This window comes from Meles meles, chromosome 18, assembly GCF_922984935.1.
Source record: "Meles meles chromosome 18, mMelMel3.1 paternal haplotype, whole genome shotgun sequence".
Lineage (NCBI taxonomy): Eukaryota > Metazoa > Chordata > Mammalia > Carnivora > Mustelidae > Meles > Meles meles.
The window spans coordinates 5841122-5868353 of NC_060083.1; the positions used below are offsets into that span (position 1 = coordinate 5841122).

A 27232-nucleotide genomic window follows, 5' to 3' on the forward strand; every position below is an offset into this window, starting at 1 on the left:
AGGACTTAGGAACTTAGAAATTAATTTCACACATTTCATAATTTGTATAAGATTATTCACATGGAAAATTGATAAGGAAGCAATTTTAAATACTGAATGCCTTGCTTTTAAACAAAATTTAGTCAGATATACTAAAAGAACTTACTGGAATGTTTCTGTTAAAACTTTTCACAAAACAAATTTCTGTTTGTAAGCTGAAGTAAATACTCCCTTTAAACATAACTGGTTTGAGGGGTGCCTGGGTTGGGTGGCTCAGTGGGTTAGGCCTCTGCCTTCGGACCGGGTCATGATCTCAGGGTCCTGGGATCGAGCCCCGCATCGGGCTCTCTGCTCAGCGGGGAGCCTGCTTCCCCCCCTCTCTCTGCCTGCCTCTCTGCCTACTTGTGATCTCTCGCTCTCTCTCTCTGTCCAATAAAAATAAATAAAATCTTAAAAAAAAAAACATAACTGGTTTGAACATAGGTATTTCTGAATCACGACTATCCTTTATATGCAAACAGTTAAGTACTCAGCTACAGGTCGTGCTGTAGGCCTCTGGACCAGTCACCACAGGGCATCACCTAAAAGATGCCCAAGTTCCATATTCTCTCCTAACTAAAGAAGAAGGGCTTTCTTCTCTCCTTTGGTCAGTTGGCTTCACAATGAGAAAAGACTCCACGAAGTATTACCCGTACCAAGTCACAAGGGAAACCGGATGGAATCTTCTGCAGAGGTCGGCTACTAGACTTAACTGTGGGTACGGAGAATTCATCATGCCCGGCAATGTGACTCAGCAGGATCGCTAACAAGGGTATGTGATTGTCACCTACAGGAAGACCTCAAGGCCACATAATGCCAATGAACAGATGGAGAGTATTTAGTAAGCTACAAAAAAAAATTCTCTGCTCGGAACCTGTGTTACCTCTGGGCCAGGGGACCGTATTAAAAATGGGAGGAAATGAAAGGGAAATTTTAGGCTGCCTCCCAAATAGGACACAGCTCCATCTAGTGATGGGAAATCCCACAATGTAAAAGCAGCTGTGCAGAGTCAGAAGAATGCCACCAAGCCGTGGTATGACAGGAAGCACAAGAAAATAAATCTAAAGCTTCAAACCAAAATTTAGGAATAAGGAAGTAATAAGAAAATACAGATACTTCTAAGACAGAAAGAAAATTTCAGTACAGTCATAGGTGAGAAAGAAGAGTTTATTTCAGGTGCCTGGGTGGCTCCGTGGGTAAAGCCTCTGCCTTCGACTCAGGTCATGATCTCAGCGTCCTGGGACTGAGCCCCACATCAGGCTCTCTGCTCAGCAGGGAGCCTGCTTCTCCCTCTCTCTCTACCTACTTGTGGCCTCTCTCCGTCAAATAAATAAAATCTTTTAAGAAAAAAAAGCTTATTTCATTGCACTTAGTTGCAAATTAAGTAGCTTTCTCACTCTTCTTTCTCAGCGCTGTTTTAAGGTAGAACTTTTATTAGAGTTCTCACCTAAGTAGTTGGTATTCCTCCAGAAATGAATTACTTTCAGCTCACCGTTTGTGACTTTTCTATTCAGTGAACAGAAGATTCCATGTAGAAACAATATTTGTACACGTAAACATGTCTGCCTAACACCCTATACGGAGTTATTACTGAACACCCTGCTCTTGCCCGAGGTGGGAGGAGCCACCCTCCCTGTCCCTCTTCCTGATGCAGGTGTGACTCCTGGTGCCTCTGCCAAGAGATCCAGAGGCACAACAGAGGGCCCAGAGGCACCACAAAAAAACCTTGAGGGAAACTGTCAACTCTGGTTTGATTTTCCAAGTAAAACACAGACTTTTTTCCAACAACCAGAAGACAGAATCCCTGCAATTATAACCAAAAAATAGGTAAATAAAGTCAAAGACTAGAGGAGGAAAAAAAAAAAGCAGTTTTCAGGAGGGATGGAAGGCTGATAAAATTTTCTTTCCATTCTGAATTTCCTGCTACAGTACCATGATGAACGTACCAATGTGATCCCCAAACTCCAGACATCAGAGCGGACGTCATATCCTTGTCGTGACGCGCTTGGGTCTATTCTTTCAGGCTGGAACAGAAAGAGAAGTCATGGTCATTAATTATGCATACTCTCAAGGAGCATGATGGAAGCAACAGCTGGGTAGGGAGCTGAAATGCCAGCACACTCCTAGAAGAATCCACGTGTAGGGTCAGACTGGGAGTAACAGGAAGCCATCATCATACTGAAAACCAACAACAATAACACACAACCCATTACCACCTCCATAAAGGGAACACAAAGCAACTCTTCTAATTTTTACCCCCAAGGACTCACCAGCATTTACAAACCGGAAGCTGAGAACAAAGAAAAAAGGAAGAAAAGTGGAAAAGTGAAAAAAAAATATAAAGAATTACAGGGTCAGATTAGTAAAAACAAACAAAAACAGGAAAAACCAAAAAAAAGAAGACTAAGTATTCTCTGTTTCACTGAATAAGGCCACACCACAATAAGAGCAAATGAGCTAATTTCATTACAATTACTCCACCCATTCTTCATCATAAAGCTAAAGGCATCACTATGCATATCTTTAAAGACATCTATGAGTCATTTTTAACCAAATTAAGGCACTGTCAAAATATATTATCCTATCATCCAAACAGCAAAAATCATCCTTAGTCGTTTCCATGAAGGGAGCATTCTTTACATTTCCTTGAGATAAGGGACCATTCTTTACACGGTGCATCAGGGAGGGAGAAGGAGGTAGAGACCCAGGAGGACCGAGCTGGCAATGGTCCTTGGCGAAGGCTGAGAGTCACTGCTATTGAAAGCGATGTGCAGAAGTGCAAGAGTAGACCGTGTTATAAATCCTGCCTGTCAGCGACAACTTGTTTGGAGACCTATTGTACACATTTTTGTTTTGAACATGAGTATTGTGGCTGCATAAATAAATACTCACTGGAAGCTACTTAGTTTTTAGCTGTAAAAATGTGTATTCAAGATAAGATATAAGGTACCCAGAAATCCCAGATAGTCAACCAAGAGAGGAAAATACTCTGTCCAACAACAGCAGGTTACACATTTTTCTCAGGCTCTCATGAACATCCACTGATATGGACCATGTTCTGGGACATAAAACACACCTTATTTTTAAAAAAAGAAATCATGCAAAGTATGTCATAAAGTCACTAAATTAGAAATCATTAAGAGAATTACCTGGGAAATCCCCAAGTATCTGGAGATTAAGCAATACACAAATCACAGAGAAAGCCTCAGGTAAAAAACAGCAACAAAAATAAACTTTGCACTAAATGAAAATGAAATAGAACTTATCAGACATTGGGAAATGCAGCAAAAGTGTATTCAGGGGGAAATTCATAGCGCTGAATGCAAATATTAGAAGACAAGACAGGGGCGCCTGGGTGGCTCAGTGGGTTAAGCCTCTGCCTTCGGCTCAGGTCATGATCCCACGGTCCTGGGATCAAGCCCTCTGTGATGGAGCCCCGTATCAGGCTCTCTGCTCAGCAGGGAGCCTGCTTCCTCCTCTCTCTCTGCCTGCCTCTCTGCCTACTTGTGATTTCTGTCTCTCAAATAAATAAATAAATAAATGATCTTTAAAAAAAAAAAAAAAAAGGAAAGGAAAGACAATCAAATGACTAAAATCAGAACAAAAGAGGGGATATTACAACTGCTCTTCCAGAAACTGAGGAAATGGACATATTATTTTTAAAATGAAACCTATCAAAAAGAATACAGAAATCTGAACAGACTTAAAACTACTTTTGGGGGCACCTGGGTGGCTCAGTGGGTTAAAGCCTCTGCCTTTGGCTCAAGTCATGGCCCCAGAGTCCTGGGATCGAGCCCCTGTTTTCCCCTCTCTCTCTCTCTCTGCCTGCCTCTCTGCCTACTTGTGTTCTCTGTCTGTCAAATAAATAAATAAAATCTTTAAAAAACAAAACAAAAAAACTCCCTACTTTTGCAATGAATTTGTTAATAAAAACCTTCCCATGAAGAAAAGTTGAAATCCAGATGGGTTCTGGTAAACTCTTTCAACCACGCAAGGGAGTAATAACAGCAGTCTTACACAAATGTCTTTCGAAAACGTTTTATGAGGCCAATATAATCACTTACGGAAACCTAATAAAGACATCACAACACAATTCATAACCCTCATAAACACAGACACAAAAACTGTTAACAAAAATAATGAGAAAATCTAATTGACAACATATGAAGAGGTAATAATCGGGACCAAGTTGTGTTTATCTCAGGAATACAATACTGACTTAAAACTTCAAAAGCAATCTGATGCACCATATTTTCAGAAAAATGAAGAAATATCATGTCTTCATCTATTAAATGTAGGCATCTGACAAAATTCAAAATTCAGTTCTTAGAACACTAAGAGAAAAGAAGGAAACTTCATTTCACAAAGCGTTTCCAAAAATCACTTATAGCTAACATCATACTTACCTGTGAAATCCAGAACACTCCCTTCCTTATTAAATATGGAATAAGGTACAACTTCCTTACTTTTTTATTTATTTATTTATTTGACAGAGAGAGAGAGAAATCACAAGCAGGGGGAGCTCCAGGCAGAGGGAAAAGGAGAATCTGACCACCCCCCAACTGAGCAGGGAGCTTGATGCGGGACTCGATCCCAGGACCCTGAGATCATGACCTGAGCAGAAGGCAGATGCTTCACCAACTGAGCCACCCATGCGCCCCGAGGTACAACTTTTATTCAGCATTGTATTGGAGGCCCTAGCCAATACAAAAAGATGAAGAAAAAACAACAACAACAACAAAAAAAAAAACCAAAATTCTATTTTGATCACAGATGCCTGAACTTCTGCAACTGTTTACATAGAAAATCCCTACTAAAACTAAAGTGAAACTAGCAAGGACCCAGGGCACAATGACAAAATATGCAAATCGTCTGTCTTTACCTACAACAAGAAAAAAACACTGGAAGGAGCCCCTGGGTGGTTCAGTCAGGTAAGCATCTGATTCTTGATTTCAGATCAGGTCATGATCTTGGGGTCCTGGCATCGAGCCTTGTGTCGGGCTCTGTCCTCAGTGTGGAGTCTGCTTGTCCTTTTCCCTCTGCTCCTTCTCCCACTTGTTCTTTTTCTCAAATAAGTAAACTCTTTTTTTAAAAAAAACAAAAATACGAGGCACCTGGGTGGCTCAGTGGGTTGAGTCACTGCCTTCGGCTCGGGTCATAGTCTTGGAGTCCTGGGATGGAGCCCTGAGTTGGGCTTTCTGCTTGGTAGGGAGCCTGCTTCCTCCTCTCTCTGTCTACCTCTCTGCCTACTTGTGATCTCTCTCTGTTTAAAAAAAAAAGAAAACAAACTATAAATCTTTAAAAATTTTTAAAAATAAAATCTTTAAAAAGAAAAAGACTGGAAAATACATTTTTTTATAGATTTTATTTATTTATTTGACAGACAGAGATCACAAGGAGGCAGAGAGGCAGGCAGAGAGAGAGGGGGAAGCAGGCTCCCTGCTGAGCAGAGAGCCCAATGCGGGGCTAGCTCCCAGGACCCCGGGATCATTATCTGAGCCGAAGGCAGAGGCTTTAACCCACTGAGCCACCCAGGTACCCCCAGAAAATACATTTTTAAATTCCATTTACAATAGTGGCATCAAGAAACATGAATTCCTTAGGAATAAATTTAAGAGTTCAAGAGATCCTACACTGAAAACTACAAAACACTACTGACAGCAAAACGACCTCGATAAATGGAGAAACACCAGGTACTGAAAAACTCAGTAATGCCACGATGCCCACAGGTCAATGGATGAATAAACTGTGGTCTATCAGTAGAATGTAGAACTTCTCAGCAATCAAAAGAATGAACTAACACACATCAAATGCAGGACTATCTCTTCAAAACATTATGCTGAGAGAAAGAAGGCAAGATACAAACCAGTACATGGTGTAAGACGACATTTAGATGAAACTCCAGGAAAAGCAAATCCAACTGACACTGACAGAAAACAGCACCAATGATCTTTTTTTGGTGACATACATCTTCATCTCTTGATTGATGAGGTGATTACACGAGTAACTACATCTGTCAAAATCCGAAGTGTATACTTAAAACGGGGGCCTACCATTTGTGGTTCTGGTGGTCGTGTCCTTCTGAAACTGCTATATGCTATGTCAAAGGGCTGGAATTTCTAGCACATGTGTGGTAAGAAAACTGACCCAACTCCTGTAAGTCAGTCAAACAAGGGTTTCACTTCCTTTCAATTGTACAAGAGCACCAGCAAACCTGCCCCAAGATTATTTACATTTCCTTTCATTTCACTTGACATTTATTATTCATTAGGGACAGACAGTTAAGTTACATGATTACTGGAATATTTTTGCCCATGAGGGATGTAAATGATTTCTGTTCAGTAACCCCACAAGTTTACTTCTTTACAGACGGGGAGATGATGAGCAGTACTGTTTCTGAATGAGCCATCCCATCCCAGTGTTCTTTCCTCAGGGACCATAAATACTGAATTACACAAATGTTCTTGAGCTAGTCTCACCTTCCTGCCTGTCCAGTTCTTATGAATGAGTTAAATGTATTTGTGATAGGTTCTTTCTTTACTTGTATGTACAATATTTTTAACATTGTGAAAATTATCCTTTGAGAGAAGTAGATATTCATGAATTAAAGATTTCACATCCCAAAGCTAAATCCAAAGTATAAGTTTGAAAAACAAAAAGCCTTTTAAAAGTATAAAGTTTAAAAACATCAACTCAAAGAATAGGATATGTAACATTAACAAAAACAGCAACAACAACAAAAAAAAACAATTTTATATCAAAAATATGTATAAAATACACAACTCAAGTTACTTTGTATTGAAATATATAAAATAAAAACCATGAAATGAGAAACTGACAATCATAATGTTAACAGATTTTGAACAAATCCTTCATTTTCTTGGATTAAAGAGGCAAAAAAGAGGTGCTGAATAAATGTAGTTAATACAGAACAGGCCTTTTCCAATATTTCATTTTTAGCTGATCACTGATCATGCTAAAAAGAATCTCAGTATGTCCCAATAGGCAGAAATGTACAGGCTAAAAAGCTTTGAAAGGAAAGAATACGCCAAAAGATTAAAAAGAATCAATGAACACGTTGCAATGGTTAGCTGTGATGTGTAACAAATTATCCTAAAACGGAGCAGCTTTAAAACAACAAATACCTCTTATGTCACAGTTTCGGTGAGTCGGGATTCCGGGGCTACTTTTGATGGGTGGTTCTGACTCAGGGCGTCTCATGACCACAGTCAGGATGTTGGGCAGGGCTGATGACTTTACTGGGGTTCTGGGGGATTTGTCACCAGGCTCATACACACAGTTCCTGGCAGGAAGCTTTAGTTCATCACCACATGAGTCTCTCATAAAGCTGCTTTAAGTGTCTAAACAACATGGTAGTTGGCTCTCCCCAAAGTGAGCAATCCAAGAAAGACGAAAGAAGCTACAATGCTTTTTTATGACCTACTCTCAGAAGGGACACAATGTCCTTCCGGCCATATGTTCTTCAATAGAAGTGACTTGCTGAGTTCAGTCCACGCATCAGGCTGCACTTGGTCTCCACCTTTTAAAGGGAGGTGTATTAAAGAAACTAGACAAATGTTTGAACTACCACACATTTGGATATTAAAAAACATTCCAGAAAATAGCTCTTAACAGCTAACATTTAAAACTAAGAAAACAAAAATATGTATGTGTATGCATAGACACATGTGTACACACCCACATACGTGCTGATGCTGAGGAAATAGTAAAACTTCCCAGGTTTTGAAGAATTCTCTCTTTCCTTAAAGACCCCTGACTAAGATGGATTTCAATCTCAAGGAACAGAAAACTATGCCACCACTGATGTTCCGAAGTCTCAGGAAACTTTTGTGAGCTCGAGGAGGTCAAAGATGTTTCACTCATGAGCTAATCACTAACTTTTTACTATAAATAAAATAAAGATGGAAATTTTCCCAATTTGATTCTTAAAGCTGGCATAGCCCATATAAAACCCTTACAACATGAACTATAACTAGTCTCATTTAAATATTTTCATGCAGAAATTATCATATTAACATACCAAATGTAAAAATACATTAAACATATAAACTGTGAGCCAGGTAGGGATTATTTCTCCAATGCCGGAATGGTTCAACCACAGGAAATAGAGGTTACTATGTTCATCCTATCAGTAGATACGCAGGGAGCAACATCGCTTCATGGACTGACTGTCACCAAAAAAGGCACTTAATAAAATTTTAACAGCTGTTCCTGATTCATTCTCATCTTCTCTCTCTCTCTCTCAATCTCACACACACACAGAGAAATGCACAGAGACTTAAATCAGAAAAGTCCAAAAAAATGAGACTCCTTTTAATATTGTCAATCAACATCTAGATGTTCTAGGCAAAGCAACAGAAGTAAATATGGGAAAAGTAAATACATACACATGTATGGGAAAGATCAATAAATATGAAGAGGGCCAAAGCAAAAATTATGTGCAGAATGGTACCTGGAGTACCATCTGAAACCTATTAAAAAATGAGGCAGATGAGTAATTTGGCTGGTTATAAAATTACATATCAATCTAACTCGCTTTCCTCTATATATCAGCAATTATTAGGAAAACACATCATGTTACATTCAAAATAGCAACAACAACTGTTTTAGCACCCAAGAACACGATGGGGAACAAAGACTTGCGTCTCCAAGGGCTCACAATCTGTTTGGGAGAGATACTGAAACCAACAGTCGGGTAGTGATGAGGGTTACAAAGCCGAACAGGGTCAAGGAGGTTAAGAGAGAAAGGGAGGGCACCACGTCACATGTGGTGGTCCAGGAAGGATTAGTGATGCATGTGCTCTGAGACCTAACGGAAGTGAAAAACGGGCACACTAAAAATATTCACAGGGGAGAGAGTTCAAAGAAGAATGGAAGAGACCCCGAAAGAGGAATTCCCTCCCATATATATGTGGAACGGAGAGGTCAGCGAGCTGGGCAAACGAGGCCAGAGGTAACATGAGGGTGACTCAGAGAAAACTGAGGGCCAGATCATGCAGAGCCTGTAGACCCACTGTGAGGATGCAGAGGTGAGGGGGCATCATCTGACAATGCCTGGAAAGGACAACCGGCTGTTGCGTTGCGCACACACTATGCAGTAGAGCAAGGTCAAGCAGGGACACCATTCTGGGGATGACAGCCATCAGGCAGATGAGAAATGCCAGTGGCCAGGCCAAGGAACCTCGGTGGTTTTTAAAAAGACAATGGGTTCCGTGCCTTCAAAGTAAAGCAGATAAGCCTTTGCTTATGGACAGGATGCAGAATATGGAAAGTAGAAGGAAATGAAACTTCCAAGTCTGAACAACTAGAAAGAGAAGTTCGTATTTACTAAAATATAGAAGACAAACTGGGGCGGGAGGTGGGGAGCAGGGAGGGAGGCAGTCCCCAGCTCTTGTAGGAAGCAGAAAGCTGATATGATGAGGTCGAGAGCTCGGTAATGGACTTCTTCTATCTCTGACTTCTATGGGACCGAAGAAAGGTCATAAAGTAGGAAACCAGAGACATGGTTTTAGAACTGACAGGTGAGGTGTGGGCAGGAAAGAAATTATCAGCATTCATCATTCCTGAGCACCCACTATATGACAGATGCTGCACTTTGCTGAACAAGAGAGACAGAAGTATTAATACTTAGGACTGGATGAACTCACTAAAAAAATCTATGTAGTTAAGAGGGAAAAAGAGACTGAATACTCAACCCTGGGGCACACCAGTGTAAAGAGATCAGGAGGATGAGAAGGCCCTAGAGAACCGGGAGACAGAGGACAGCCAGACAGGTACCCAAGAGTGCATCATGTCGCGAAGCCAATGACCAACGTCCTTCAAGATTGCAGTATTTTAGGGGCAAAGGGCACCTGGGTGGCTCAGTTCTTAAGCATCTGCCTTCAGCTCAGGGCACGATCCCAGGGTCCTGGGATCCAGCCTCGCATCAGGCTCCGTTTTGTGGGAAAGCCTGCTTCTCCCTCTCCCACTCCCCCTGCTTGCGTTCCCTCTATTGCTGTGTCTCCCTTTGTCAAAAAAATAAATAAAATCTTAAAAAAAAAAAAAAGAATATAGTATTTTAAACATTACAGGAAAACTAAGGAAGATCATGACTTAAAACTCACCACGGTCTTCAGCAACATAAAAGATGGTATTCACTCTGATGAGAGCAGTTAAAATGCAGTAATGGGGGTAAAAGGACACACTAGGATGGATTAAACAAAGGGGGGCGGTGCCTGGGTGGCTCAGTTGGTTGAGTATCAGAATCTTGATTTCAGCTCAGGTCTTGATCTCAGGGTCATGAGTTCAAGCCCTATGTTGGGCTTGAACACAAAAACAAAAACAAAAGGAGAAAAAACACACACAGCGGGTATGAACAAGTACTCAGAAAGGACAACAAGATTTGCAAGAATTTAGTAAGAAATGTGTACAGCCTGTAAGAAGGAAAAATAAACAAGAAACATTAAGATAACCAGAGCGAATGGAGAGAAACAACATATTCTTCATTGGGAAGACTCAAGAACATAAAAATGCAATAACCAAGGGGATTTATCTGTCTAAAGAGATGACACTTAGATTCCTGCTGAATTCTTTTTAATATGATACACTGTTCATATGAAACATGCAGAAAGATGATACAACGCAGTCCAGAAACAGTCCCAAATCCAAACATTTAGTACCAAGAGTACTGATTCTAAACAATGGAGTTCGTATAAACAGATAATTAAAATAAAATGTTTATTTCATAGGTGAAGGGGATTAACAGGGCACTTGTCACCATGAGCACTGAGTAATGGATAGAACTGCTGAGTCCTTATATTATACACCTGAGACTCACACCACTGTATGTTAATTATTCTTGAATTAAAAAAAAAATAGGGGCACCTGGGTGGCTCAGTCAGTTAAGCATCCGACTCTTGGTTTCGGCTCAGGTCATGATCTCCGGGTCATGCATTCAAGCCCCGTGTTGGGCTCTGTGCTCAGTGGGGAGTCTGCTTGAGATTTTCTCTCCGTCTCCCTTCAGCTCACATTCTCTCTCCCTCTCCCTCTCAAATAAATAAATAAAATCTCTCAAAAAACTTAATATAAAAATTCAAGTTTAAAAATATTCTTAACTGTTTAACCAACTTAGAGGAGAAAAGTTAGACTCTTTGCCTTAATAACACACCAACGCTGATCACAGCAGGATTAAAAACCTAAAATGTAAAAAACAAAAGCCTAAACTTAGATATTCCGATGTAACCTTGCAACCACATCTAATCTTGGCATAAGAAAGATCTTTCAAGACATGCTAATGGCCAGAAAGCATAAAGGTAACACTGATAAACTCGCCATATGGAATTTTTCCATTTCTTCAATTCAACCACAAATACGTAAAATTTCAAGACAAAGGACAACTTCTGGGAAAATACATGCAACCCAGTAAGAAACGGATTAAGATTCTCATTATATTTTACATCAATACGAAAGACTGGCATCCTCATAGAAAAATGGGCAAAGGTTAATACCTTTGTGGCCAAATATAAGAAAAATATGCAAAAGTATCTACCTTTCTCAATGATTTTAAAATACATAACAAAGGGGCACCTGGGTGGCTCAGTCATTGTTAAGTGTCTGCCTTTGGCTCAGGTCATGATCTGCTGTCCTGGGATGGAGCCCTGCGTTGGGCTCCCTGCTCAGCGGGAAGCCTGCTTCTCCCTCCCCAACTCCCCCTGCTTGTGTTCCCTCTCTCGCTATCTCTCTCTCTGTCATAAATAAAATCTTAAATAAAATACATAACAAAACTCCCAGGAAATTTTTCCTAAATCCCATTCCGGCCTATCAACTCAACAAAGATAAAACTGTAATACTCTAACCAGAATGACATTTAAAAATACACTCTCTCAGTCGTACATCGTTTCCCCATAGATCTCGAGAGGCGTGAACCCTTTATAGCCAAGGGAAGATAGAAAAGAGTTGTGGGAAGACACAACTTAAAAATTTTGCAGCAATATTAAGAATAACAAAATACTAACAAAACAAAACAAAACAAAAAAAACTGCAAGCAGGCAAAAATAGAAAGTGATTTAATTTTTAGTGGCCAAATTCATTATATATGAAGATGCCCTGGCCTGGAAACATGCCTGCAAATGCCTACAGAACAGATAAAAAGCATATGTGTAATAAGATTACATTTACATAAAAATGTAGTGGGACATAGGCTCACAACAATTTTTTCCCCTTATGAATAAGTGATGGGTAATTCTCTATTTTACTGTCTGCATTTTATCTTTTATGTACTGAACAAGGACATGATCTTCCAATAAGAAACACATTTATTTATAAGACAAACCATAAGTGACTCTTTTTTTTTAAAGTTTTATTTTTTTATTTTTTTTAAACATTTTATTCATTTATTTGACAGACAGAGATCACAAGTAGGCAGAGAGGCAGACAGAGAGAGGGAGGAAGCAGGCTCCCCGCTGAGCAGAGAGCCCGACGCGGGGCTCGATCCCAGGACCCTGGGATCATGACCTGAGCCGAAGGCAGAGGCTTTAACCCACTGAGCCACCCAGGCGCCCCCCATAAGTGACTCTTAATCTCACAAAACAAACTGAGAGTTGCCCAGGGGTGGGTGGGGGGTAGGGAGAGGGTGGTGGGGTTAATGGACATTGGGGAGGGTATGTGCTATGGTGAGTGCTGTGAAGTGTGTAAACCTGGTGATTCACAGACCTGTACCCCTGGGGATAAAAATACAGTATATGTTTATAAAAAAAAAAAAAGAAAAAGAAACACATTTATAAAACTATCAATAATAGAGTTCTTCAAACTTAGAGTTATTAAACATTTTTAAAAACAGGCATAATGTGATGGGATTTCAAAGTCACCAGGAAGTGAAAATATCAACCCACGTCAGTCTGTAGATCAGTCATAGGGTCCTTCATTTGCCTTACAGAGTTTCTGAGGCAGAAAAGCAGAGGACATTCCTCAAAAACTCTGTAAGGCGAACGAAGGACCCGCGGATGGCTGGTGCAAAAGATGAGGACAGAGATATGTTAGAGCGCCAGAAGTCTGGCAGGAACAGTAGAAGGCAGAGTTCCTTTGGAAAATTAAGCCATTCAAGATCACCTGTGTATACTGAGAAATTCAGAAAGCCATGTGCATGCCTGAGGCAGGACCCACGCTCAGAAAAACCTGAGAAGAACTTCAGCTGTACCCTCTGGCTGATCTACAGACGGAGGGCAAGTACGAAGTAGAGGCTTGTAGGGGCGCCTGGGTGGCTCAGTGGGTTAAGCCGCTGCCTTCGGCTCAGGTCATGATCTCAGAGTCCTAGGATCGAGTCCCATATCGGGATCTCTGCTCAGCAGGGAGCCTGCTTCCCTCTCTCTCTCCCTCTGCCTACTTGTGATCTCTCTCTCGCTGTCAAATAAATAAATAAAATCTTAAAAAAAAAAAAAAGCAGGCTTGTAAATGGTCGCGCTATGCAGGAGTGCTCAAGCGCAGAGCCAATCTGCAAAGACTGGAATGTTGGGGTCTTTTCCCCATTGTTTTCTTTGTGAATTTTTTTTTTTCTTTTTGGGTCCTAGTATTAAAAAAAAAAAAAGAAAAAACCCTAAGAAAACAAAAAACAAAACTGTCAGAACACTAGCTGAACACAAGCTAAGAAAACAGATATCAGAGACCACGTAGGAGTAAGAATACAGACTTTAAAAAACAAGACTGTAGGGAAAAAAAATACTAGAGAAACAGCTACATCTCACAGAAAGGAACAAAACACACCATGAGGAAAAATCATCTTCCATGAGGAAGAATCATCTTATTTTATTTCCAGAATTAATAATTTAGTTCCAAAATCACATTTTATTTATTTAAGAGCGAGCGCACCTGTGTATGAGCAGGAGTGGGGGTGTGCAGAGGGGGAGACCATCTCAAGGAGATGCCCCACAGGCACAGAGCCTGACACGGGGCTCCATCTCACGACCCTGAGATCACGACCTGAGCTGAAACCAAGAGTCGGAAGCTGAACCCACTAAGCCACCCAGGCATCCTCCAGAACCACAACACTATAATATTCAAAATGCCCAGTTTCTCACACACACAAAAATACAAAGCACACAAAGAAACTGGGAAGTATGACCCGTCCACTGGAGACACGAACAGAAACTGGAAATTTCTTGAGGGAGCACAGACACTGAACTGACGACGTCAGATAACCCAGATGGAACGGAAACATTCCTAAAAGCACACAAATTACCAAAAGTGATGTAGAAGAATTAGAAAATCTGAATAAACTCGTAACAAGCAAAGAGACGGAATTTGTCACAGATGCCTCCCAACAAAAATGTCTTACAGTCTTACAGGAACTGGTAAGTAATTTCTTTACCAGACATTTCAAAAAACATGAACGGTCTTCCAAAGGGAAAAAAGTGAACACCACTGTTTCAATCTTATACACAAGTAGAAAATGAAAATTATTCAAGTTTTTTGAAACCAAAGAGACAGAAAAAGAATACAAATGAATGAATGAATGTGTATTACCCAATTTGTTGAACAAAGACCACAAGAGGACACAAATATCAACAATTTCCTGATGTTGATGACAGACCTTGGTTAGATTTTACTGCCTAATAGGCTGCCTCTATTTTAAAAGGAGATTATGTGAGGGTTTGAGAACTGTCCAAGGTAAATAAATCGACATATTTCAGAAAGGACTGCTATGAAATGCGTTCCCACTCCTACCACCAATCCGGACAACGTCTCCTACAAACTAATACGGATGGGCTTCTATCACAGAAGGAGAAGAGGCACAAGAGGAAATGCTGGTCAAAGACAGGGAAGCTGGTGTGACTTCATGTCAGAGGACAGCAGAGCTCAGGATGCATGCGAGGCTAGCGGGGGAAGGAATCCTTCGGAAATGAAAAAAATCAATTACTCATTTGGAGGAGAAGAACAAAGAAAAAAACTGAGAAAACGAATTTCTATTTTACAAATGTCTCAACTGCTTAAAAGGAAAAAAAAAGCATGTCTACAAGCATTACAAGATGTGCTTTACGATGTGATACAATATGAATTACCTATTGTCTACAAAGCATCCATGCTGAAAAACGTATAGCCTGAAACTCCTCATGAGAGAACGATAATCAGACAAACCCAGAATGTGGGACATTCCTGAGAAATCTGTGTATGAACATCGTATCAGGTGATGCCATGAAATTCATGTTCATTACCTTGGGTTTCGGTTTTAGGTGCGGCAGCCATGGTACTGTGCTTACACAGAAGACTGCCCTTTTCTATGGGAGATACAGGCGGAAACATTTAGAATGAAATTCCTATCTGCAACTTACTTTCAAACGGCCCAGAACACACACGCACAGACACAAACACACACACATCTGTACATATACACATACACCCAGACGAGAAGGTGTGGAGGCCCCAAAATATGAACGCTAACAACTGGTTTATGGAAAAAACCTGTGTTTCAACTCTATACATCTTTATATTAAATAATGTAAAAAGAAGTCACAATTCCTAGAGAGTAAACACAAATAATAAATCTAAAATAAAAAGATCCATTTCCGAGGCCTTCGGTCAAGGTGCATCAAAGAAGAGTCACGTCACAAGGCGTGGAATAACAAGAACGCCGATCACACTCCCATCTACCCGCAGGCCTTCAAAGACTGGAGTGGACAGAAGCATTTCATTTAGCCCAGTAACGATCAGAGACACAGAGTTTATCCTCAGCCTGCTGACTCCAAGGCTAAAGAAGATTAGCAGGGAAAGAAAAGCCCTACCCCTCCTGGGCCTGCGAACCCTGTTTCCACACAAAAACTTAGCCTACTGCTCTTTTAAAAGTTACCTGAATTCAAACCTAGAACCTGCATAAATCAGTGGCACCTGGGTGACTCAGTTAAGTGTCCGCATTCGGCTGAGTCATGATCTCAGGGTGGTGGGATCAAGCCCCGCATCAGGCTCCCTGCTCAGCGGGGAGACTGCTTCTCCCTCTGCCCCTCCCCCTGCTCATGTGCTCTTGTGCGCTCTCTCTCTCTCTCTCTGTATGTCTCAAGTAAATAAATAAAATATTTAAAAATGCTTCGCTCGGGTCATGATCTCAGGGTCCTGGGATCGAGTCCTGCATCGGGCTCTCTGCTGAGCAGGAAGCCTGCTTCTCTCTCTCCTCTCTCTCTGCCTGATTGTGATCTCTCTCTGTTGCATAATTAAATAAAAAAAAATTTTTTTTAAGATTTTATTTATTTGACAGAAAGAAATCACAACTAGGCAGAGAGGCAGGCAGAGAGAGATGGGAAAGCAGGCTCTCCAAGGAGCAGAGAGCCCAATGTGGGGCTCGATCCCAGGACCCTGATATCATGACCTGAGCCGAAGGCAGAGGCTTTAACCCACTGAGCCACCCAGGCGTCCCCCTCAAGTAAATAAATAAAATCTTAAACAAAAAAACCCTGCATAAATCAAACATAATTCCTAGTGAATGTCACATAGCAAAAACACTTCAGTACTGTGCCAAGCCCTACAAGTGTAGATAACAGCTTCTAGCTACTTCTCAGGGCATTATTACTAAATGCGTCAAATATACGACTTCCCAAATGCTCCCTGTTTAATATGTCTTATTTCTTGCTTTTGAAACTGTTGCACCATTTATCCCCTAATTATCAGGATGAATGCAAGACCTTCCACATTTTCCCAATAATCTGCCTCACCAGTGAACATCCACAAAGCCCAAACTTTAAATGGAAGCCTCTTTTCGTGCACACACAAAGTCCATAAACACTGCAGCCAATGCTGTTGACGAGAGTGTCTCAACAGTCTGCAAAGCCCACGTGTCACCATGTCAGAGCAGCATGCCGGTCCCCAAGGAACCACGGACACATTAGGGAAGACACTGACAGCTAGGGGAAATGCTTAAAATACAGACACTAAGGAAATGCTTAAAATATAGACACTAAATTTCCAATCAAATACAGATCAAAATCCAGCTGCAGGCACAGCGTGTGCACTCACTAGGGTAAGAGGAGCGTGACACACAGCGAAGGCTGTAAGTCTGTCTCCCTAAGGTCGGCAAACGCCCAAGACCTCCACCTTTGGGTCTGTCAGTGTGCAGCCTCTAAGGAAGGGCCAACAATCTTCAGAGCACAGCCCCAGACTCTAAGCTGTACTGAGTTCAACAGGAACTCTGCAAATTCCAGTCTCCCATTCTTCTCCAGCTGGAAGAGAAGCATCCCTGAGTGGCCTAGGCCACATTTTCCACGTGTGAATGGATGATGTGGAGACATGATCCATACTATCCATGATCCTACAGTGTTATCTACAACAGTCACGAGAGCACATGGGGTGCAGTAAGCACAGTGGCCTTCTGAGAACTATTCAACCACCTAGCAGACGAGTGGAGTAGAGTGAGACAATGAAACAGGACTTCACTGGGATAATGTCATAGTTTGATGGAGAAGCTAGAACCTCACTGGTTTTTAGGGTAGAGGGAAATGTTCTAGTACGGTGAACGGCTTGACCAGTGGCAGAAGGCGAGCCCCCAAGGGCACAGGCTCTCTGGGCAAAGACTACCAAGCGGGAAGGTCTGGCCTTTGTACTTACTGCCATGTAAGGCCTACACCCGGCATCTCTTGTCTTGGCAATGGAGTCCACCAGCTGTCCGCTGATGCCAAAGTCACAGAGCTTAATATTTCCACTCCTGTCCAGAAGAATATTGGAAGGTTTGATATCTGCGAGAGAGAGAGAGAGAGAGATCATTTCATGTAAACGTGATCAATCAGGGCGCCTGGTGGCTCAGGTCATGGTCTCAGAGTCCTGGGATCGAGTCCTGCATTGGGCTCTCTGCTTGGTGGGGAGCCTGCTTCCTCCTCTCTCTCTGCCTGCATCTCTGCCTACTTGTGATCTCTGTCTGTCAAATAAATTCTTAAAAAAAAAAAAAGAAAGTGATCAATCAGATGAACTACATTCTGAAGCCATAGTAAGCACAAATACCAAAAAACCTTAGACAAGTGACCAAGTCCTGAAAATTCAGATATGTGAAAAGATGAGGAAAAATGAGGAAACACTGCTCTGAATGCCGAAGTTTAAAAACTTAGTATTAAAAATGCTTCACAAGAAAGCGCCTGGTGGCTCAGTTGGTTAAGCGTCCCCATGTTGGGCTCCCTGCTCAGTGGGGAGCCTGCTTCTCCCTCTCCCTCTGCTATTCTCCCTGCTTGTGCTCTCTCTCTCAAATAAATAAATAAAATCTTTTAAAAACATGCTTCACAATATATGTAGGCATTCTATAAAGCTTTCTTTGTTTTCATCAAAAGACATATTTACTTGTTTCAAATTCACTACTTACTGGTCAAAATCTGAAGAATGAATTCAATCTATCTATAAAAATACACCAAGCTACTTCAGAGTATGTCAAAGACTATCCACCTAAATGCAAACTATACAAATTATACACCCACAGTTAAGTCACAGTTGAGTCTCAGGGACGCCTGGGTGGCTTAGTCAGTTAAGCATCTGCCTTTAGCTCAGGTCATGATCCCAGGGTTCAGGGATCGAGCCCCACAGCCGGCTCCTTGCTCAGCAGGGAGTCTGCTTCTCCCTCTTCCTCTGCCCCTCTCCCTGGTTCATGCTCTCTCTCTCTCACCCACTCTCTCTCTCAAATAAGTAAAAGCTTTAAAAAAAAAAAAGAGTCGAGTTTTAGCTAACTTAGGAAAGTATCCAATCCAATACATCGAAAAGGCCACAGCTTTGGGATCAGAGAAGCAAAGGTTCAAAATCTGGGTCCAAAATTCACAGTGTGACCTGGGGCAAGAGATTCAACTTTGACTCAGCACAACCAGAACTTTGTCAACTACAAAATGAAAATAATTGCCAATTTATAGGATTCTGGAAATTAAAGTACCTAATACAGTACCTGAACTTTAGTTATATTCAATAAATGCATCCACTTAATAATTATTTCTCCTTGAGAGATTATTTCTGACGTTAGACGACTTCATCAAGTTTCCCCTGACCAACCCTTTCCTCCAGTCGTCCTTGAGATCCATTTTCACCCCTTCAGAAGTGTGTGTGCTTGCCTTCCTGCAAATTTGAGAAAGCTGTATCCCTCCCATTTGGTTCTCCAGGTTTTATGGTCTTGCCAAATTGGGCCCTAGGTTTTTACCCCTTCTTCACTGACCATGAATTCACCGCCACTGTGTACTCATCCCTTGCTGGGTCAATTCAGCCCCTTTGCTCATGAATTCTCCACCCTTGTCTCAATGCTTCTATCCATTTCATTGTCACTGTCATGGCTCGATGAATAAAAGGACACAAATAAACATAAGATACCAAACATCTGTTTATAACTCAGAGGGGGATCTATAAAAAATCCAGAAAAGGTCTCCTGCCATCACTAACAAGGCTGACTACGACTGCCTATCCAACATCCATCCTACCCACCCACCCCTTCCCTTCTAACGGAATCTGCATTTGATCTTATGGAGGTCTCCCTCCTGCTCCGCGTAGTGTGACCACACCTTCCCAAAGCGGGGCCTGACTGGTCCAAGCTTATCAGGGTCAGCTGACGCTCCCCGCCAATAACCAGTGTAGAGTAAGGACATGAAGCAATTCTGGTGACAAGAGAAAACAGAGCGATGTGAGGAAGATGTCCCAGCCTCTAAGACAGTCACACAGGATGAGGGACAGCTTCTCCAGGAGGCTGTCGCGTCTACATGTGACGCTGGAAAGCTGGGCACTTGCTTTGGCTGTTACCACCCAGAGGGTGGAGCCAATGTATTAAGAAGGAAAGAGCCAAAAGAAGGGAGCTTGTGCCCTAGAAATAATGTGCCTGGAGCCACCTATCCTTGGACTCATTAAGACAGACAGTGAATCTCCCTGACATTTAAGGCAGTTACTAGGATTTTTTGTTACTCATGATCAAAAGCACTCTTAATTGTAGCAAAAAAGCTGACTGATCCTAATTAATAAAAAAGACTGCTATACTGAGGCGCCTGGGTGGCTAAGTCGGTTAAGTGCCTGCCTTCAGCTCCGGTCATGATCTTAAGGTCCTGGGATCAAGCCCTGTGTCGGGCTCTCTGCTCAGCGGCGAGTCTGCTTCTCCCTCTCTCTGCTACTCCCCCTGCTTATGCTCCCTCTCTCTCTCTCTGACAAATAAATGAAAGAAATTAAATAAAAAGGGCTGCTTGTATTTATTAACAGGGAAACCAAAGTTATTTTTGAAGCTTTTCCCTTTCATTCAGCCACACCTCAGGCACCGTCTTGGTGCTTCACTGTGATTGGCAAGCATCTCAGAGGTCATTGTTAAATGCACTAGAGGTGATACTACTCTTAAGTGCACAACACAATCAAAAAGGAAGGAAAATCCCAAAATAAGAATGCAGTGAACTACAAAAAGAACAAAATAATCTTCTTTAGGAACCTAACTCTATATGATCTCAGGCAAAAGAGAAAATAAGAAGTCCATCTATCTAAAATTATGTTTAACAAGCATTAAGCCAAAGCAAAATTAAGTGAAATATTCTCATGTTCAAGGGTAACTAATTTCAGTGGCCTTGAGTCCACCCCAAACTAAAATTACTTAAATAGATGCACCAATTACTGAGGTCTTAACCACCAGAAACAATGTTTCCTAAAATGTAAGGCTTTCCATGTCTCTGAATACGACCTTTTACTTTCGGTCCTGTTTATTGTCAGGCAGAATCCCACAATGCCATGTACTGTCCTGGGCTTGTCTGTTACAAGTTTCTTGAGGAAAGTGAACTTAGGTGCATCTTCAAAGCCACCAGCACTACCCGGAGTCTAGCATAGTAATAAAGAGAGTAACTATTTAACCTATTTGCTGAATTAATTTCACGGTTCCCACTGGCTTCCGATAAATCTACGTGAAATATTTGGACCTGTGTCCAACAAGGCCAAGATCACTGTTTTCGCAAATACAAACATTTTGGAAGAATTCCATGTACAATTACAACTAAAGCATCTCTCTTTGCAAAAATATCCTCTAAAGTAAAGAAGAAACACCTGAAAGGGACTGTAGTGTCCTTTAAACCGCTCCACATACCATCCTCCAGGCCCTGTGACTGTCCCCAGGACCACCTTCGGGCCCATTTGTATATACAGAGAAACACTATCAAGTAAATGAGTAATTGTTTTCAACTAAGAGTAAGAAGAACCTTGCAGCAAAATGTAGGTCAGTCTCTAAGCTCAATATACTAATAAGCTGAAATTTATAGAATCACAAAGGAAAAAATACCCTAAGTTAATAAACAAAGTTTTAGGGAAAAATTAGTAATAATAATGTTAGGGTACATATAGTACGTTTTGCTAAAAATACAAGTATTTCAGGAAAGCTTATACAGAGACACTGTAATTTTCAATAATGTTTTTCTATTAAGAAGAATATTAACTTCTTTTTTTTTAAGGAAAAATATTAATTTCCAATCCATAAAAAAGAGTTCATACCCACCTCTGTGAATGATTTTCAAGTTTTCTTTTAAGTGGTTTAGTGCTTTCACAGTCTGGGGAGAAAGAGCAAAGATAGGATAAGCAATTAATATCCTTTTAATCATATAGCACAACGTTTATCATAGATAACAGCCCTCGTAACTTTTACATTCTTTTAAGCTTAATTATTTCAATATTCTGTCTGCTTTTTATGTTAACTGAAGATCCTAAATCATTATTTTGGATCTGAAAACTTAGTTGCTCTTACATGCTGTTCCCTGACAGCTAAACAGAACCCAGTAACTTAAAATTTTTTAGTAAGTCACTACAAAGTTGTACATTGCTTGCATCTTCAAACTTTTCAGGAATGGAAATATTCAGTACGATGGAGTCCACAGTCTGGCTCCATTATCAACTCTAGTTTAAATAAGTCTTTCTAAATTTCCTCGGTTTCTCATAATTATTCATCCACCTTCACCTGGTGTTGAGCCTTCAAAGTAATTTTGCAAAGTCAACGCATGTCTGCTCAACCACTACGGCAACTTACGCAGAACTTACAGTATCGTTTGATCACTGCCCATGATCAGAAAATTGGGCATTTCTCCAGGAATACAGGGAACAGAGGCTTAAATTAAAATTTCCCACACTCTCAAATTAAAAGAGAACTAAAGAACATGCCAACCATTTGCTATCAAATGGTCAAGACTCTGCCCCATCAAGCAAGCTACTGGGTTGTCAGGAATGTGGAACTTGCCATGTTTCAAGTAGCTAGGCCTGTTGTGTTCATTGGGTTACTAATTAGCAAAAACAGAATTAACACAAAGTAATTTTAAATGTTGTGCTTAACAGAGAGGATGATCACCAAGTCTAGAAACATAGGCAGATATATAGCCAATGATTTATTCATGTATCTACATCACACATACTGAAATAGACAATAAAATAATTTTGTCTATGTTTTCCAACTTTATGATCACCCTGTCATCACAGTGGTTAGGAGCAGGATTCTGGTATCGGGCTGCCTGGGCTTAACTCATTTACAGCCTGCAACTGTATGACATTCCAAGCAAATTAATGACTTAACCTCTCCAAGCTCCAGATCTGTCATCTTTAAAAAGGGGGGTTACACTATTCACCACAGAGAGTCACTGGGAGTATAAAATGTCATAATACCTTAGCCGGATGCAACTAAACACTCAAAAACCATTAGCTACTGTCATGATTCTACTAGTGTGGCATTACAGTTATTATGAACAGTAAAAGTTCCAAGATAATACTGGGTCTGGTATACTGGGGAGAGAGATGATGAAATTGATCAATATAAAATGTCATGCATCTTCCCAAGAATAAACAAGTTTCTAAAATAACTCAGCTTCTTTCTATAAAATCATAAGAAAGAGTATATAACATTTTAGCTCATAAAATATTCAAATTTACATACCAATTTAGCTAAATAAATTAAAATACTAACATGAACCTTAAGATTATTATGACTTTAATCTAATTTTTGAAATTCCTATTACACACACACACGCCCCTTTCACAACTAACATACAGTTCAGAAATTATCTCTGTATTTTTACATTAACTCTTAATGATCAAAAAGGATCCGCTCGCTGGCAATCAGCAGGCAAACTCTACTGGAGGTGGAGGAAAGGAAGAGGTAGAAAATTAAATACATCAGAATTTCCACCTTACAACTTCCTACAAAGCTCAGTTTACACACCCACTAATACGTTACGTCATTAGCTCAGATTCTTAGGGCTTTCTAAGAATCTAACTTTACTCCATTGAAAAGAATTTTGTGAACTACCTCTGTCAACTAAAAGATTCAGAGCAGGAAAGAAAATGATCAGGAATTCACTCTGAAAACCACAGACACCAGGGTGAAAGACTACCTCTTTTCTTTCCGGTGCTCTGGCAAAAGTGAATTGGCCAAGTTGGTAGCAATGTTGGGTCCTGAAATTGCTAGTCAAAACTCTCCACAGTGCTTAGACCACAGGAAAGATACTTTGTGTCTAAGAGTTTCAATGAAGGGACTTCAAGGAGAATGCTGTGATCCTGATCAACTTAGGGATAAAGGTGAGAACACAACCAACTTGAAAGTAGTTAGAGCAACAGGGCTAAAAAGGAACAGAAAATTTCCTTTTCTGGTTTTGTTTACAGCATAATCTACTATGATTCATTACGATTTTAATGAACAGAATATTGTAGTTTTTATGTAGAACATATTCTGAAAACTGTTCTTATGACTTGTTGTATTAACAACCCCACAGAAGTGATTTTGTTTCTTTTCCTATTACGAATGATTTTCCAAGAAGGTCAACAACACCCTGTGAAGGATGCTCAGGTGCATTCAAAACTCCAGCAGCATCTTTATGTAAGTATATACACAGAACAAGCAATTTAAAAACCAGGTACTTACTGCTAAAGTGATTTTGCCTAAAATTTCTTCTGGAATAACATCATCTAATACACTATATACATATTTGTAAAACTTATCAAACGAGGTAGACATGAGTTCCATACAGATCCAACAGTCACCCTACAAAATAACAAATATCTGTTACTCCTTTGCATCTTAGTATTAAGTACCATGTTTCCTTTACTTAAAACAGAATACAATTAGAGAAAAAGCAATCTTCTTCTTCTTTTTTAATCTTGCACTGGAGGTAATTTTTGGTCCCTCATTAGAGCCCTGGGCAGAACAGTCTCCTCCTGTGTAGACACAAACTTATTTGCCCCATTTCCCCACTCTTAACTGTAAAGACAGGGACAGTCTTGCATAGAAACCTTTGCGCATTTATAAAAGTAATCAAATGATGCCATAGTTAAATATAAACATAGAAAATGTGGGAAACTGTTGTCATTAACAAAGAAAATAGATTACAGTAATCTAGAGGTTCTATATAAGCTTGTAAAATCAGTCAAAAAAAAAAAAAAAGGAAGGGAAAAAACACACAGAGCAACACCAATGCCTCCATCCTTATATGAACACCACCTTCTCCGTGGCTGACATTAAAATGCAGGTCACGCCAACTCCCAGCACCCCCCCACCCTGCTCTTTGCTGAAATCTTCTAATAGAAAATATAAGCTACTTGCTAATGTTTGTCCTCCACCTCCCCCACCTAAGTAACACACTCCGCCAGCACGGGGCCTCCATAAACACTCCCCAGATGAATGAATGCCAGCTATAATTTAACTGAATCATCCAAACACTGTAGGCCGCATTCTAGTATGTTTTAGACCAGGCAGAAGGCAATTTCACAATAAAACAAGAGAAACAGAAGTATCTATCCCCTTTGACAGAGTCATCCGACTAGAAATCTAATTAAACAAACAGTCCACAAATTCCAAAAAGAAAAAGAGGAAGAAAACTCAAAAGCACTGGATGATCTCACAAGAGGGAATGACGCACCATTAAAGGGATTATCTAATACGACGTCTGTGGAAAACTACATGGTTGGCGACAGGTGTGCAGAACGCACAGGACATGGGCGGACACCGTGGTTCTAAAGCTCTTAAAGGATGTGAACACATGAACAAGGGCCACAAAGGACCTTACGAGCACAAAGACAGCTATCGGGATGATGACGGGAATGGTCTCAAACGAGGGTGCGTGTGTTACTAACTGATGGGTCCGGCGGCATCCCTGGAGATATCTGACCGCTCATCTCCCACCTGGACTGACCGTGCAGGAGATGAAGGCCCCCTGAAGGACGACGGCTTGCTGGAACAACACTGCCGGTCATGCCGGGCTCAACACGGAGACGAGCGACAGCGCTGTGCCCTGGGGACGGACGCCTGCTGATGCACGCGTGTAGCTATGTGGCTCCACACAGTGCTTACGTGTAAAACGTATTTGCCACAGGGAACGTCTATTTTCTTCACTTAAAGTCCTTCTTCCCTCTCTATGGCTCTTTCTTTTGGGTGCTCTAGCAGACCGACGGTCACAAAAGACGGAGTAACACACTTCTCCAGTAACAAACACTTGAATTTATTCCAGTCTAAGGACACCATCTTCATAGGTGTATTAGAATTTTTTTTATAAGAGCAAAAGGCAGCACACTTGACTCATCTACTTAGAAAAACAGTAAGGAAGGACCTTAACTCCAGGAGAAGAGTGATGCGGAAAGACCACTGATAATGAGGGTCTAAGAGGCCTCGCTTACTATCCAGGCTCTCCCACATACGTAAGCTTGGACCCCCTCAGTTCCTCATCTTGGAAACGGGATTGCCCTACCTTCCTTAACAGACCAGAACAAAAATCAAATGAGTTAACATACATAAAGTACAAAATAAAGTGTCCGGTAGGTGTGAAAAATGACAGTTAAGAAAATGAGGGGGAGAAGGGGGAAAGATAGAAAAACAGGAAGGCGGCCAAGGGAGAGAGACAGAGAACAGGGGAAATAAAGGTGGGAAATAAACTGGAACTGGGGGGGGGGGGGTAGGGAGAGCGGGGAACAAAGCAGCAATCAGCCCCAGAGAGATCTTTGTGGTTGATAAGGCACAGAACCTGATGTGACCTTCTTATTTCTTCTGGCAGTTCCCTTTGACCATAACAGAGAACAGGGAGCAGCAGCAATGAGCTGCATTTTAAAAAAAGGGGGGGGGGATGGTCTGAGCTGCCTCAAAAAGCAGTGACAGCAACCCTACTTTCATGGTCAAGCACAAGATGGGACACCCACCGACTGAAATGCAAAAGCAGGAATTACTAAATATGGATTTACTGGAAAGAAAGGTGGAAATGATAAAACACTGAACCACTAAGATCAAGTGTCCTCGAGACAAGAACCAGATAAAAACAAAGGCATGCTTATACGCCAACAGAAAGCACTCTTAAAAAGTAAACTGTTTAAAAAAACACCACTCACAATACAAAGAAAAACTATAGCACCTAGAAATGTATAAAACAAAGGCAGCAAAACGTTTATGTGAGAACGTGTGTAAGATCTGACTAAAGACATAACGAGTGACCACAGAGAGGCAAAGCACGTGATGAATGCAAAGACTCAAGATCATGAAAATGTCAGATTCCCCTTAGTTAGCTTAAGAACTCAAGTAGATTCTTTTTTTTTTTTTTTAAAGATTTTATTTATTTATTTGACAGAGAGAGAGATCACAAGTAGGCAGAGAGGCAGGCAGAGAGAGGAGGAAGCAGGCTCCCCGCGGAGCAGAGAGCCCGACGCGGGGCTCGATCCCAGCACCCCAAAACTATCATGCACATGGAAAAGCTCATCCTAAAACTTATATAGGAAAGTGGAGCCAGGGCACCTGAGTGTCTTGGTCAGTGGGGCGTCCGACTCTTGGATTCAGCTTAGGTCATGATCTCAAGGTCCTGGGATAGAGGCTGGCATCAGGCTGCACACTCAGTGCAGAATCTGCTTGGGATTCTCTCTCTCCCACCCCCTCTGCCGCACCCCACAAGCATCCACATGCACTCTCGCTCAAAAAAATTTATCAGATTTTTTTAAAAATTAGAGTCAAGAATAGCCAAGACAATTTTAAAGAAGGAAGCCTAGTCTACCAAAGTCTTTTTAAAGAGCTTTCACTGGGGCACCTGGGTGGCTCAGTGGGTTGGCCTCTGCCTTCGGCTCGGGTCATGATCTCAGGGTCCTGGGATCGAGCCCCGCATCAGGCTCTCTGCTCAGTAGGGAGCCTGATTCCTCCTCTCTTTCTCTGCCTGCCTCTCTGCCTACTTGTGTACTCTGTCTGTCAAATAAATAAATAAAAATAAAAATAAAATCTTAAAAAAAAAAAGAGCTTTCACAATAAAAGGCAGAGGTATGA

The 27232-nt window shown here is 41.1% G+C and overlaps 1 protein-coding gene across 3 annotated transcripts in view; it reads right to left on the reverse strand.

Moving 5' to 3' along the window:
- The window catches only part of MAP2K4 (mitogen-activated protein kinase kinase 4), a 134867-nt gene that overhangs the window by 14225 nt on the left and 93410 nt on the right, over positions 1–27232 (reverse strand). For all 3 annotated transcript variants that reach the window (XM_045984744.1, XM_045984743.1, XM_045984741.1), the window contains 4 exons: positions 23867–23986; positions 21464–21515; positions 17602–17729; positions 1965–2042 (listed from right to left, as the gene is read on the reverse strand). In XM_045984744.1, the coding sequence (XP_045840700.1) occupies positions 1965–2042; positions 17602–17729; positions 21464–21515; positions 23867–23986 (378 nt within the window). The remainder of the gene's footprint in view (positions 1–1964; positions 2043–17601; positions 17730–21463; positions 21516–23866; positions 23987–27232) is intronic.